The sequence below is a fragment of the Haliaeetus leucocephalus genome, unplaced genomic scaffold (genome assembly GCF_000737465.1).
Source record: "Haliaeetus leucocephalus isolate CR32 unplaced genomic scaffold, Haliaeetus_leucocephalus-4.0 Scaffold395, whole genome shotgun sequence".
Classification (NCBI taxonomy): domain Eukaryota; kingdom Metazoa; phylum Chordata; class Aves; order Accipitriformes; family Accipitridae; genus Haliaeetus; species Haliaeetus leucocephalus.
The window spans coordinates 7,920,116-7,933,594 of record NW_010972831.1 but is presented as its reverse complement, the minus strand read 5'-3'; the positions used below and the strand labels follow the sequence as shown (position 1 = coordinate 7,933,594).

The 13,479-nt window shown below is 49.6% G+C and overlaps 1 protein-coding gene across 1 annotated transcript in view; it reads right to left on the bottom strand.

Moving 5' to 3' along the window:
• The window catches only part of SRSF1 (serine/arginine-rich splicing factor 1), an 11,072-nt gene extending 3,850 nt beyond the window's left edge, over nt 1-7,222 (bottom strand). Inside the window, 2 exon segments of the mRNA XM_010573964.1 lie at nt 6,540-6,679; nt 7,101-7,222. Coding sequence (XP_010572266.1) covers nt 6,540-6,679; nt 7,101-7,222 — 262 coding nt within the window.
• Between the last annotated feature and the right edge of the window lie 6,257 nt (nt 7,223-13,479).

Below are 13,479 nucleotides of genomic sequence, written 5' to 3'. Positions count from 1 at the left end.
GGGGTGGGATGGCGGCGGTGCCGGTCGCTCTACCGCTGCGGGCAGAAGGGCTGCGGCCCAGGGCTGGGCCGCGGTCACGGCTCTGTCACGTTGTGGTGTGCCCAAGGGGGAGCGGGGAAAAGGGCTCTGCCCGCTCCCCAGGCGGGCGGGAGGGTCGAGGGTAGGATGGAGGCGAGCTGGGACCGGCTCGGCCACGCTGAGGTAAAATGGCTGCCCTCAGGGCACAGGGAGCTGAATGCAGGCCTAGGTCCACTGCTCGGCCATACGAGCATCCTGCTTATGTAGCCCCTTCAGCAGAGCATTAAAGTTAAGGTTAGGGCTGTTGAGTGTTGTGGTCTTTTTTCCCCCTAACGCTGTGCTGCCCTATTTCTGAATGCTGTGTCGTGGTTCTTGGGGGCTCTTGCATCAGACTGATCTCATGGTCTCCTCTGGAAGGACACTCAAATTTACTTTGCAAGGCAGAGCACGATGACTTTGGGCAGAACAAACCTTAAGAATGTACTTGACTTCATTTTCTGTCTTTGTAAGTTAATAAGAGGAACAAAAAAGCATTTGAGGTTAAGGCAAAGTCACATCTCAAGTGGACATGTTTATGAAAACATCGTCTCCTGAGGGCTACGTGCTCCTGCAGAAGCACGTGCTTTATGGTGCGTCTTCAGAGGTTTAGTGTAGAATTACATGAGAAATGTGTACAAAAGAGGGCAGAAAAGGATTTCGTGGGGAAGAAGCAAGAAAGTGGTGTACAACTATGTTCAGAAATTATAATTTAAATAAAGTCAGTTTGAAGCACCGGTGTAGTCGTCTAGTTTGTCACGAAACCCTAGAAGATGTGTTAAGGCAGTAAATGGAACTTCAGATGAAGAAAGCGCTTCAGTGTGCCCCAGCCCCTTGGAGCGCAGCAGCTCTGCCCTGGCGCGTCCCACCTCGTCCTAACCCAACGCGACTCGTGCCTCAATGCTTGGAGTTCAGGTCGCAAATTGCTTTTGAAGTGAGATTTTTTCGTATGATCCACAAGTTGGAACAGATGTGGGAGGGATACTTCTAAAAATGTTGGAAATAGTTGTACTTTTGCAATCTGAAACTCTCTCGTTTATCCCTTGTTATCTTTTGTATCGGCACAAGCGAGTCCACGTGGTGCCAGAAAGGTTGAGTCACTGTAACCACCGTGATGGGGTTAAAGTATCTGAGTGTGTAGAAAAACCCTTTAGGCTCCTGAGTTAATTAAGGGATTTTGAAAAATGTGTCATGCCTCTACTAGAGTCTGTGATGCATACTTCATTTTTCATGTGTTAATTAAAAATGCATATTCCTCTAGAAAAACAGCAATCCTGATGACTTACAGTTAGAAAAATATTTTCAGTATAACGTCATAACATGTCTGACTGTTACAAATGCCTTTCATTTTTCTCTCATGTACGTTAAAGTACAGTACCGTGCTCTGCCCTAGTGATTTCTAACATTGGTAATATCTCTGTTAGATTGCTAGTGGTTTAAGTAAAGACTGCTATTAATCACTGAAAGATGTTATGAGAAAGCCAATCTTCAGAAGTGGTGGTTTGCAAAGTATAAACTACCGAGTATCTAGGGATTTTCTACATCTTTAAGAGAGTACGATGGTTTCACAAGTCTGTCTGTAGAGGAACACGAACTGGCGAGACGGTGACTGCAACGTGTGCCCTTGTGGTTCCAGCGTTGATCTACGTGACTTCAGTGCATGCTTCGGGGTAAATACGTTTTTGGAACTAGCACAATTTAACAAGCTAAGTCAGTTATTTGCCAGTGCAGTAGAAATACTTGTTGCATATTGAAAAAACAAGAAGAACAACTCCCCCCCCCCCCCCCCAAAAAAAAGCCAAATCTCAAAGACCCTGCGTATGCTCTCGCCAGGTGTAGGGAAGGGTCCATCCTTTGCCAAGAAATGAGTCTTTATTTTCAAAAACTTATTAAACTGCTGAAAGTTATTCTTAAAGGCATCATAAAATAATGGTAAGTTTGCCTGGTTTGTGAAAACCCTATTGCATAATTTCTTTTGTGTGTTAATAATCCTCATAACTGCTTTAAATGATTGCCTTAATTACCTTAATGAAGTGTCTCTTTATAGAAATATTGAATGTTTTCTTCCTCATTACCTTTTTTTGCTCTGTGTTATCAGCAGAGTGCTTAAAACAGTTGGATAAGCTGCAGAACATTTATTTGCTTTGTCAGAGTTGCTTTTGGCTTTCTAGCAAAATGTATATGTAGAGAATCATTAAACATTAATTATGTAGAAAATAAATTACTGGGAAGGAAATGGCAAATAATCGTGCTAAAAAATGAAGCCGACTGCTGTAAAATGACAAGCTTTCGTTCTCAAAATGAGCGTAATGAAAAACAGGGCTTTCCAACTGGGAATACTGATGAATAACGCCAATGTTAACCGTGTAACCCAGTATGGGAAGTGTCTGAGCTTGCTGAACTTATCCAGGTGGAGATACGCTGCAGAGTGCTTCGGCACAGCCCCTCCTCAGTCTGCTTTAGGCCTCCTCAGGCAGAGAAAGAAAAAGAGCAACTTTGGTTTGGCCCTTTCCGGCATTTTCACAGCCTTCCTTCCTCTCCCCTTCATTCCCAGACCTCCTCCCATGGTGTTAAAATCCACTCTCGCTTTTTGCAAAGAACCATCCTGATGCTGCAGGTGGGTCTTCTTGTGCAAGGATACTGAAATGCTTTATAATGGGGTCACTGCTCATTTTTATTTATGACGAAACAGAGGCATTGGAAGCAAGAGGTTTTCCCCAGAGGAGCTGGCAGGGTTAGGGGCAGAGCAGGGACCGCAGCCCGCGTCTGAGCTGGGTGGGTTGGGTTGCAGTTCTGCGTGCTGGCTTTCATCGCCTCGACCACTCGCCTGGCTCTGTTAGCGAGAACCTGTTTTTCCTCATCTTTAGTACCGTACGATCCAGCTGGGATTAGTCTTGACTAATCTTACTGTGTTGCAAAATAACAGTTCATCAAAGCTCAGATTGTCTGGAAGAAAAGGGTCATTTTTAAAACAATGTCTTAAGTTGTAATGTTTTTTTGGAGAACTAAGCTTTGAATTGTCCAAACTCGCCGTTTCCCTCCCATAACAGTCGTTCTGAATATGCTGCTTGAGTGGTTTCTTTTGGCATTTCAACAGTAAGATGAAACTGCACAGATAGCGTCTTTGGAGCTTGAAATATAGAGCTGACATTTTGGGGGCCTTCGATTTTAAATAGTGCCTCAATGTTATCAAAGTTATTAATTTGCATGTAGAAAAAAGATGCAAAAGACAGTCTGATCTTTTTCAGAGAAACTCTGAGTACATTGATAAGACAAGGAAAGTATGTGTAAATTTGAAAATATTTCCCATAAAAGTGGATGGTGGCAGAGCTTGTTTTATTTATGTAGATTTCTATGTAAGCAAAAAGACTTCACATGCACATGCTGTAGCACGCCTTGATGCAAACAAAAAACACAACACACTTTGGCAGTGTGAGTTTTTCCTGAAAGGACACACACAGGTAGAGATTTAAAGTAGAAAAGCCACCCAGAAGAGTGGGCTGCATCAACTGGCATTTTCCATAGGTAACACCACCTGAACTCAAATCACACCTGGAAGGCATTGTGAAATGCTAATTTTTAGAAATTCTGAAACGTTGCTCTTTTTTCTTCATTAGAACAGCTACACCATTACAGCTGTTAAGCACAATGTGCTCGGCAGAGCCGTGATCGTAAGGTGCCCCCGGAGCAGACTGCTGAGGTCTTCACGGGACCCTCTGGCGCAGCCTGGACCCGTTCCTGCGGCCGCAGCAGCGCAGGACCACGAGCCACCTCATCACCCCGGGCTGGTCTCCAGCAGCCTGCCGGGCTGGCTGAAGGGCCGCAAGGAAGCAGAATCTAGTTAAATCGTATGTGGTTATTTGTCTTGCTGGTAGCAATTAAATGTTAATTAAAAAAAAAAATTAAAAAATAAAAATCAGGGGGTTTGATATGATTTCTGCTGTCTTGTTTTTATGTTACTCTGATTTTCAGCACATGGTTTCAACTTTAATTCCCACGTGCCAGTGCACCATGTCTGGGGGCAGAGAGGGGGAGAGGCAGCTGTTAGCACAGACTGAAAAGTTTAAATGAGCCCCCCAAACCTGTTTTAATTGATTTCTTTCCTTGGGAAAACATTTATGTTCATACAAGGCTCTGCAGGCTCCTTCTGCCCACTCCCCATTGCTCCCTGCCTCCTGCTGTCACTGAATATTGCAGCAGCCGGTTTCATTGCTCTTCCTTCTCCCTGCCTAGCGACATCCTCCAAAGCCTAACATGGACAGAGGAAAATGAATGCAAACTGTTAATGAAAATAAACCTGCTAAGGTTTATTCCTGATAAGGAGTAAGTAAGCGAAAAGGAGTGTATCCGTTTGGGTTGCTCATTTCAGAAAGATCCTTGTGGTTAGGCAGAGACTGGCCGGCGAGGGCTCCCCCTGCAACCGCTCCTTCGCTCCTTTTTCTTTTGCTATTTTTATTTCTCTGTGCATTTCCCGGAGTTGCCTCCTTTCCCCTCGACACTTTCCCACACCCCAGTCGCGCAGCATACAGCCGGCTGAGCTGTCTGTGCTGGGATCTGCCGAGGACCCTCTGCCGTAGCACACGCCGGTGGCACGGCACCAGCGCCGGGAGCTCGCCGACCCTGCTCAGCACCTCCTTTCCCACCGCTTGTGCTTCGACTCAGAGCGAGCAATGCGGTCCTGGTACAGGGAACTGAAACAGTCAGTGGTGACAAAACACCGGGGAGGTAACGCCAAGTGAGCCAGCCCTTGCAGCGAGAGTTATTTATTAAACAGGCATCATTTTGTACGTGTCCATTAGAGGTATCGATAGCTTCTTTTTTGGTCTGTGGCATCTGCCACCCTCCCCACCAGGAAAGGGCAGTGCCGTGGCACAGCCGTCAGCTGCCCTGCTACGGGCAGCGAGAGCTCTGCATTTAGACGTTGTGGTGGCCATGCCGCCGAGCCTCAGGAGCGTGGGTAGAGCTGAATCTTTTTGTTCTCCAGAAATAACCCCAATTTGCTAGGCCTCAGTGGTTTTTAAAAGGAGGTTTTCCATTAGCTTTCTATCAGAGAGCTGCTGGCAGCGCTGCCGACGTCCTCCCTCTGAAGAGACGACGGGATGCAGCCCCCGTGGCATCAATGTGGATTTGCTGATTTTTTTGATACAAGGAAATAGAATGAGTGAGAAATGCATTTAAATTTGTTTCAAGCAGAATATTTTAAAATACAAATAAAGTTTTAGAAGCTGTTTCATTGACATGCGTAACTTTATGTAAACACTTGAGAAAGGCGAGGGATTGCGATAACCGTTTGAACACAAAAAATCACGCAGACCAAGGTAAGAGTGACACCGAGCCTGTCTGAAATGAGCTCAATGAAAGGCAAACAAACGAGGAAAAATAAACTAGTTGTTTATCAAAGGCCCGGGGTGGGAGCAGTTGCCAAGTTCCTGAGCTGTTTGCCGAGCCCAGCACCCCGGCTAAAAGGTACTGCGAAAAGGCCCGTTTCTGTTCCCACTGGAAATCCTGTTTCACAGCATTTTATTATCCAGACCTTCCCCATTTAGGTAACCTAATACCCCTAAGTTCATACCCCAGTCATTCTTAAAGAAGGTGAAAGGTGCAAAATCAACTGCTTTGAAATGAGCAAGTTAAAATATGTAGTCAGAAATTAGGAGTGGAAACACTCTGGCCATCTTCTGCTGGCAGTGGCTGTCCTTCACTCTGCTGTGCAGTGCAAAGCAAAAAGGAGACAATTTTAATTTCTTATATGGTATCGGGCTTACTGGTACCACGATAGCCCAACTAAAATGTGAAATGCAAAGAAGAAACCTAATTTTTTTCTTTTTCCTAATACGCCTTTTGGGTTCAGTTGCTTGAGGATAGTAAATAAGAATAGCAGATCATTGTAATTTAGAGGCAGCACCCAAGCATGAACACTGGAAATAATTTTGTTAGTTTCCCAGGAAGCATATGAACATTTTTACACTCTGAAATACCACACATGAGAAAGAAAGGATCAAAGGAGCAGTGAGCTTCATGGGACACGGAGGTCTGGGAGAGCTGGGCTGGCGAGGGCTGGGAGCCGCAGCACCAGTAAAAGCTCCATGGGAACCAGTTAACTGTAAACCCAACGCTTTGGATAATGTTGTGGTGTATCGGAGGACCTTACCGTGTGCTTCATTTGCCTTTCCATAACAGAGGTTTTCATTAGACGTGCACCACTTTGTGATTAAAGAGACACGGTGGGTGTTTTGCAAATGGGAACTGGATTTGCTGAGTTTATCCTCTGCAGCGCTGCTGTGAACTGAGAAAGCAGCCGGCGGGGAGGTGGGACACAACGGGGCGAAGCCTTTGCAGAGCAAACCAGTGAGAGACGTCGCGCTGAGCTCTTTCCTGCGCCAGCCCTCGTTTCTCCTCATACGGCAGGCCGCTTTCAAGCCCCGCAAGCGTTAGCGTTGCCTTTGGGGGGGACTTTGCTGGCCCCCGGGGCTGCCACCACCTACCATGGGTGCTCTCCATGGACACGATCCCAGGCACGAAGCACCGGCCGGGGTCTCCCGGCACCCCCTCCCCTCGTTCCCTGCGCAGGGAGCTGCAGCTGGAATCTGCTTGCTGTTTGAAGCGGCAGTGATGGATCGCCGGGCTGCACACACACACACGCTGCTTGAGGGTCCGTCAGATTTCCATTATGGCCCATGTGGCCGCAGCTCGCTCTGCCCAGGGCCATCCCCTGCGAGGCTTTTTTGCTGTTAACAGCGGAGGAAGAAAGAACAATAAATGTGTGCTGCTGGTCCTAGGGGCAAACATAAAGCAGTGCCTCCATATACTTTTGTTTGCTTCGAGAGCATCAAAGACGTCAGTGAGTATTTTTTTTCCTCGAGGGCTTTTTTTTTTTCTTTATTATTCCCCTTTTTATTCCTCCGCATCCTCCTGGGCAGAGAGCAGCTTTGCTCCCTAACCGATTGCTTCCCTGTTTGGAGTTAAACACAAGCTGAGCGTTGTGATGGACTGGGGCCAAAGTGCCCCCTGAGCACCGGTGGGACTGGGCTGAACTGGGAATGCACCTTCCAGACACCTGCATTGGTGGTTTACACCGAGGGCACGCGTTTGGCTGCAGCTCTGGCAGCGCCACGGGAACCCGGGGAAACCTGCTGTCTTCTTGGTGCTCCACGGCAAAGACAGACATGTTCGATGGTGGCTGACACACGGGCTTGCGTGGAGCCCAGCATGGAGGCAGAGCCACCTGAGGCCACCGAGGGCTGTTTCTGAGGACGCATGCCGTCTGTGCAGAGGTTTGCTCTCCTCCCACGGGTATTTGCTTGCTGTGAGACCTAAGCAGCTGTTACATTCCCTTAAAAAAACCACCACCTTTGCAAACTTTGGCAATGTATATTTTGTTCACTAGAAACCTCTGCTCTTTCCTTGCCATGAAATGCATTCCTGACACCTCCCCGTATCACCATGATCAACTAGCACTCCTCAGACCGGGGATGTGGCTGGACCCTGCCCAGTAATTTCCACTCTGGGGGGTGCTGGGCAAGGGATGGGGTGCACTTCCAGCCCCAGGCATGAGTTACATCTCGATAAATCAAGACTGGGCATGTTCTGCTGGGTGCAGGAGAGGAGCTGAGAGGAAACCCCAGCGCAGCAATGCCTGGACATGCACCCCTGGCTCTGAGGCCAGCCTGCACCAGGCTGCTCCTGGGGGCTGTCCTGCTGCGGGGGGCTTCCCCGGGGCCCGGGTTGTGTGCTGGAAGGACACCACGAGATTTCATAAGCAATAAAATACCAAAAGCTGAGTCTTCTTCCTGCCTCCGTACAACACACAGCCGGCACTGGAGCTCTGTGCTTTTTTGGGTAGGTGCTGTGGCTGTTTAAGGATATCTCCCCAACGTGGATCTATTGTGGTGGGTGATGTTCAGGTACTCAACCCTTCTTACGCAGGGCATTGCTTCCAGGAGGAAGAGCCACATCACTGCAGGAAAATGGGAATATTCCCTACATCCCAACAGAAGAACCACCTTGCACTTAGGCTGGAGATGCAAGCAGGGTTTCAGCCGACTGTTTATAAATAAATCCCTCGTGCCTAGAGAAGGCACTGCCACTTTCCGTACCATCACGCTTGTGGCAGGAGATGAGCCGAGTCCAAAGGGTGGTGGGGTCAGAGCCGCTCCGGTTTAGCATCACTTATTTTCCCGACTCGTGCTGAAGGTGCCAGAGGGAGGTGGATACGGGCTGTGCTCTGCTCTGTTTCCCTGGTCCTGCCCTCAAGCTGTTGCTGAGCCCTTGGGTCGTTGCTGGCGAGAACCTTTTCCCCGCTTTATTTCCAGGGCAGATTAAGCAGTAGGCAGAGTAGCCTTAAGCATTCCTCTAATTAAAACAAAATCCCTTGTGGCCTCTTATATACAGAGAGATATTACAGACTTAAGGGATGTAGAAAATGTATATTTATTGATTGGATCAACTGTTGCAGCTCCTTCCATAGAGTCCAGTGAGAGCATTAATAGATGACTGACCAGGCTGGCGAGGAGGGCAGGGAAGGGGGGTTTGGCTGGTACTTTCCTGACGCCAGCCCACTGGGCTCCTGGCCCAGGCACCTGTGTCACAGCGAGCCCCTGAATATCTGCCTGGTATATAAAATATATACACTTATATACATAGCTACTTAGCTAGGCATGACCTCCAGCGCCCATCTGCGGAGCCCCTCATTTCTGGTCTTGTTTTGCCGGGCTGGTGCTGGCTCCGGCACGGGACGCGCTGCCCGGTGCTGGGCTCCCACCACCGCCCATTTGCCAGCTGTGAGTTTGCAGAGTTGCACCCGCAGCGGGTTGTTTCTGGCTGCTTTGCTTCTGAGTCCACTTGCAATGGCCGTTTTTTCGATTGCAGGAATGGAAGATCATTTCTGGTAAAGCCTCGGTAGTGATCAAGGGACGTGCTTTCCAGTGAGAAACAACCACTCGAAAGCTTTTGCAGGCGGAGATTTTGTGCTTAGCAAGTTGCTCCACCACAGTCTGAACCCCAAGAAATGTGAGTGTGTAGTGGAAATGTCTGCAGGCCTGGATTAAAATGGTGCTGGCAGATGATGCTGTAACTTCCACAACGTAAACATTACAGAAAAATAGTGTAAATACGGGGGATTCTATTTTTTTTCCTCATTTTTTTCCCTCACTCAGGCCAGGAACTGCTAGAGCTCAAATAAATCACTGCAGAAGTGAGACTGACCTAAATCATTTTACACAGTGGAGACCTTGTCTCCTGCTTTTGGAGCTTCTCATATTTATGCTGTGACAGAACAGAGTTTAAGTTGTCTGTATGGCAGTAGCTGCTTCCTACACCCTGGGGAGCTCAGGGGAAGGTGTGAGATCGGCTCGCGTGTGGCAGCAAGGCTGCTGGGGAGACAAAACCACCAGCTCATGGGTGCTGGGGGAACCAGCGGGTATTTTTGGTGCTGCACCATCCGGTGCTTGGTGCTGGCAGGTTTCCCTGCCCTCTGCGGGGCTGCCGCTCTGCCGGGCTCTGCTTGTACCTGCATGAGCATCCAGTCGGGTCATGCATGAGTGCCTAATTAATTCATGCATAAGTGCCTAATCAGTGAATGCACAAGTGCCTGGTTAATTTACATTTGAGCACCCAACGAGTTCATGCATCAGCACCCAATTAATTCATGCATGAGTGCCTGGGAGGTGCATGAGTGCCCGACCAGTGCATGCATGAGCAACCGAAAAGATCCTGCATGAGCACCCAGGGAACCTGCACACAGATTCACAATTAGTTCACACATGAGTGCAGGATTAGTCCATGCATGAATGCCCAGTTAGTGCATGCATGAATGCCTAATTACTGTACACATGAGCCCCCAATTAGTGCATGCATGAGCACCCAAGTAGTTCATGCATGAGTGCCCAGTTATTTTGCATATGAATGCCCAATTAGTGTGTGCATGACTGCTCAATTATTTCATGCATGAGCACCAACTGATTTACACGTGATTTCCCAGTTGGTTCACCCCCGAGTGCCCAGCATGTTCCCGGAGCAGGGACAACCCTGGGGACTGCAGCCCATGGCTGACCCGCAGAAGGGAAGGAAGGAACACGGCAGGGCGGAGGAAACGCAGACAGCGGCACGGAGACACGGCTGCTGTGGATGTGCTGCAGCGGTGCAGGAGGAAACCCCCATCCTGCAGCCAGCCCAAAGCAACCTGGCATGCCTTGGGCACCCCTGAGCTCATCTGAGGGCAGCGCAGTGCTCTGCTCAACCACAAAAAACCAACTCTGGCGAGTGCTGTGGCTCACAGGAGGGTGGGGTAGATGATCACAACAGCCCTTTCAGCCTTAAAAATTTAGGAAGCCTTTGATGTGCAGGCAGGGCCCCTTGCAGATAAACCACATTGGGTTTAGGGCTTGTGCTGGAGCACCCAGCCCAAGTAAGAGGCAGGACAGAAAAGAAAAAATGGAGAAACTCAAGGGAAAAAGTAAAATTAGCATTCGTCCTTGACCTGGCCCTGCAAGCACACTGAGTCTGTGTCCCAAAACCCTCTGCCTCACGGTCAGACTGGGACCCCTGCAAAGCTCGCTGCAGGAGCAAAGCCGCAAGGCATGGTCACACAGCATGTGGCTTTGATATGACTTTTCCTTTGGTGTTCATGTTGTCTCTAAACCAGTTCTTCACTTTGGGAGAGATGGGATTAAAAGGAGTTCCCAGCTCTCGGTGCATCCAGCTGGTCTGGGAACCTGGGCTGGGGTGCTGGGAGCAGCAAGCAGAGAGCTGGATGGCTCAGCCCGGCCGAGCTGTGTCACCCCTCATCCCTCCACATGCACAAAGGCAGTTGTTGTGTTCCTGTGCTAATATGACCCTGCTGAGATTCCAGAGAAGTATTTTTATTTATGGATCCTGCATGAACTGCACACCGCAAGTCACCTGCAAAAACTTGCAGAGAGCAGATGACCTGAATACATATTAATAAGGCTCACAAGTCGTTTAGTATTAGTTTTTTCTATCACGCTTGCGGGATGGCAAGGAACGCACTACCTCGTGGAAAGCAATGTTTAGACAAAAAGCCATCTATAGCTTGTCACATTTTTAAGCCTGTTTGCCTTGGAGATAAGCCCAGGCTGCCCTGCCGTGGTGCCACGCTGCAGCTGCCTCTACTCCAGGACAGACCCCGGGAAGACAAGAAGCAATAACTCCCTGCACGTCGGAGCCACATAAGGGCCGTGTTGGCTTTGGGAACAGGGCATTGCATGGCTGGAGGCCGTGTTTGGGGGTTTCAGAGCCCCGGTGCGTGATGCTGATGGGAAGTGTGTGGCCCAGGCCTGGGTGGTTCTTCTGATGAAGGAGCATTTCTCCTTGGGCAGAAACACCTTGATCCCCTACGCCTGCTACCCCACTGCTCCTGGCAGCAATAACAGGTAGTGACCCCTTTCCCGGCTTGGGAACCTGGGGGACAGTCCTAGGTCTGGTATTCATGCACTCCAGTCTCACTCTGGACCGCAAGCCTTTGCAGATCAGACATGGGGACGAGGTGCTCAGAGCACCAGGCACAGAGAAAACCTGGTTCGCATTCCCTGGGGGATGTGAGAGAAACCCACGGGAGACAGAAATGTTCCCAGACTGGATCTGTGCAGTGAAGAGGATGGCAGGTAGTGAAAATGCTTTATTGTCCCAAATTTGCGAACAATAAAGTGGGGGACTTAGGGTCTGATATTGACGTTAACGGACTGCTTACAGTGATCAAACCCTCAGCATCAGCGGTGGCAGCTCCCCGCTGGAGTTTTATAGAGCATTTCCTTTTATAGGGCATTTTGGTTTTCCACGGGATTTATTCAGGTTCTATAGCAGGGATTCAGGGAGATAATAACGTACATCAACCAGGGCGCTGAAAACTGCTTCGCAAACAAGATTGATCAAAGCAGCCCAGGACTGATAGCAAACCCTCCGTAATGCAGTTTGCAAAACACTTGCCAAAACAATTGACTCCCGGTAAAAAATAACTCGTTGGGCAGCCTCAGGGGGGGCTGTGGCCATTGAGGGACCCGGCTCCAGCAGCCAGAAAGCTGGTGGCTGGGGACTGCAGCAATGCAGGGGCCAGATCCGGCTCTCCGCCTCGCCCAAGGCAAGTGCCAGGCTTTGGTATTGAGACATGAGCACCCAGGAGGAACCGCCGGCTGGATCCTGCCCCAGGATGATGTGGGTACCAGGACGGCAGGTTATCGGGGTGCCTGGCTGTGTGCGGACCCGTCCTCCCAGGCAGCGCTTGCCACCCCATGGGTGCCTCGCAGACGGGCTGTCACTTGCCGGGGAGAACAATGTGTTTTGCAAGGGGTCAGACCCTGCAAGGCTTTCCCCCCGGCTGAACGCAGGGTTGAGCTGCTGGCAGTGCCTCCCTCTCACGCTCACATCTCATTTCTGTGCAGTTGCTTTGCAGCACGTCTCTGCAAGGAGATCGGGAGCTGCCGGCTCGATGCATCAGCCACAGGAGGATGATTATCGGTGATTGCGATGTCATTAGATGAGGAAGAGTACCCGCAGCTGCGCCGGCTGTGATGTTTGTGCTCTGGCCGCAGCCGGCAGTGCCTGACAGAGAGGGTTTGTGTTGATACGATGAAGTGGCCAAATCCCCCTTCGTGTGGAGCAGCAGCTCTGCTCTGGGGGTGCCCGGGTGTCACTGCCATGTCCACATACCCCGGGACATGCAGGGAGAGCAAGGGGATGATTTAATAAAAGAAGGTGCTTTACTGCTGCTGTTGTTTTTATTGATGATCAGCAAAAGAAAGTGACTTATGGTGGAGTCTGGAGAAGAGCAAGGAGGTGAGCAGAGGTGCAGGAGACATGTTGGAGGAGGACAGAGGGAAGGAATTCCTGCAGGGAGAGGAGACAAAGGCAACATTTCCACAGTCGTCTGCTATGGACATGCACTACAAAATACATCAGTGTGCTATGTCCGTGGCGGGGCAGAGCAGAAGTAATGGGCTAAGTTGTAGCAAAGTGGATTTAATTTAAATAATAAGAAAAATCTCTTATGGGGGATGTTACTGCGGAGGTGCAGCATGGAAGCAGAGCTGGTGTGATGCTGCAGCCGCACTGCCAGCCCAGCTTTTGGTTCCCAGACCTCTGCGTTTCTTATGGCAGACATGCACAAAGTCTGCGATTTTTGGCTTAAAATCGCCTGGGCTTGGAAACACGTCCCGTGGGGAAGCGTGCAGCCATGGGGCAGGAGGAGCACAGCCTTAGATGGCAAACTGCTCCTCATCGCCAGGCCCTTTTCCTGTTAATCCCTGTGAAGTGCCTTATATAGTGCACTCCGAGGAATTTATAAATAAATGCTTTTTGTCACGATTCGGGAACGCACTCCCTCCGTGGCATTTGAAGCACTTTCTTCCATCGAGGCCATGTTCCTTCACATGCGAAGAGCAGCGCTGAGCCTGCAGCGCCCGGTGGCGGCCA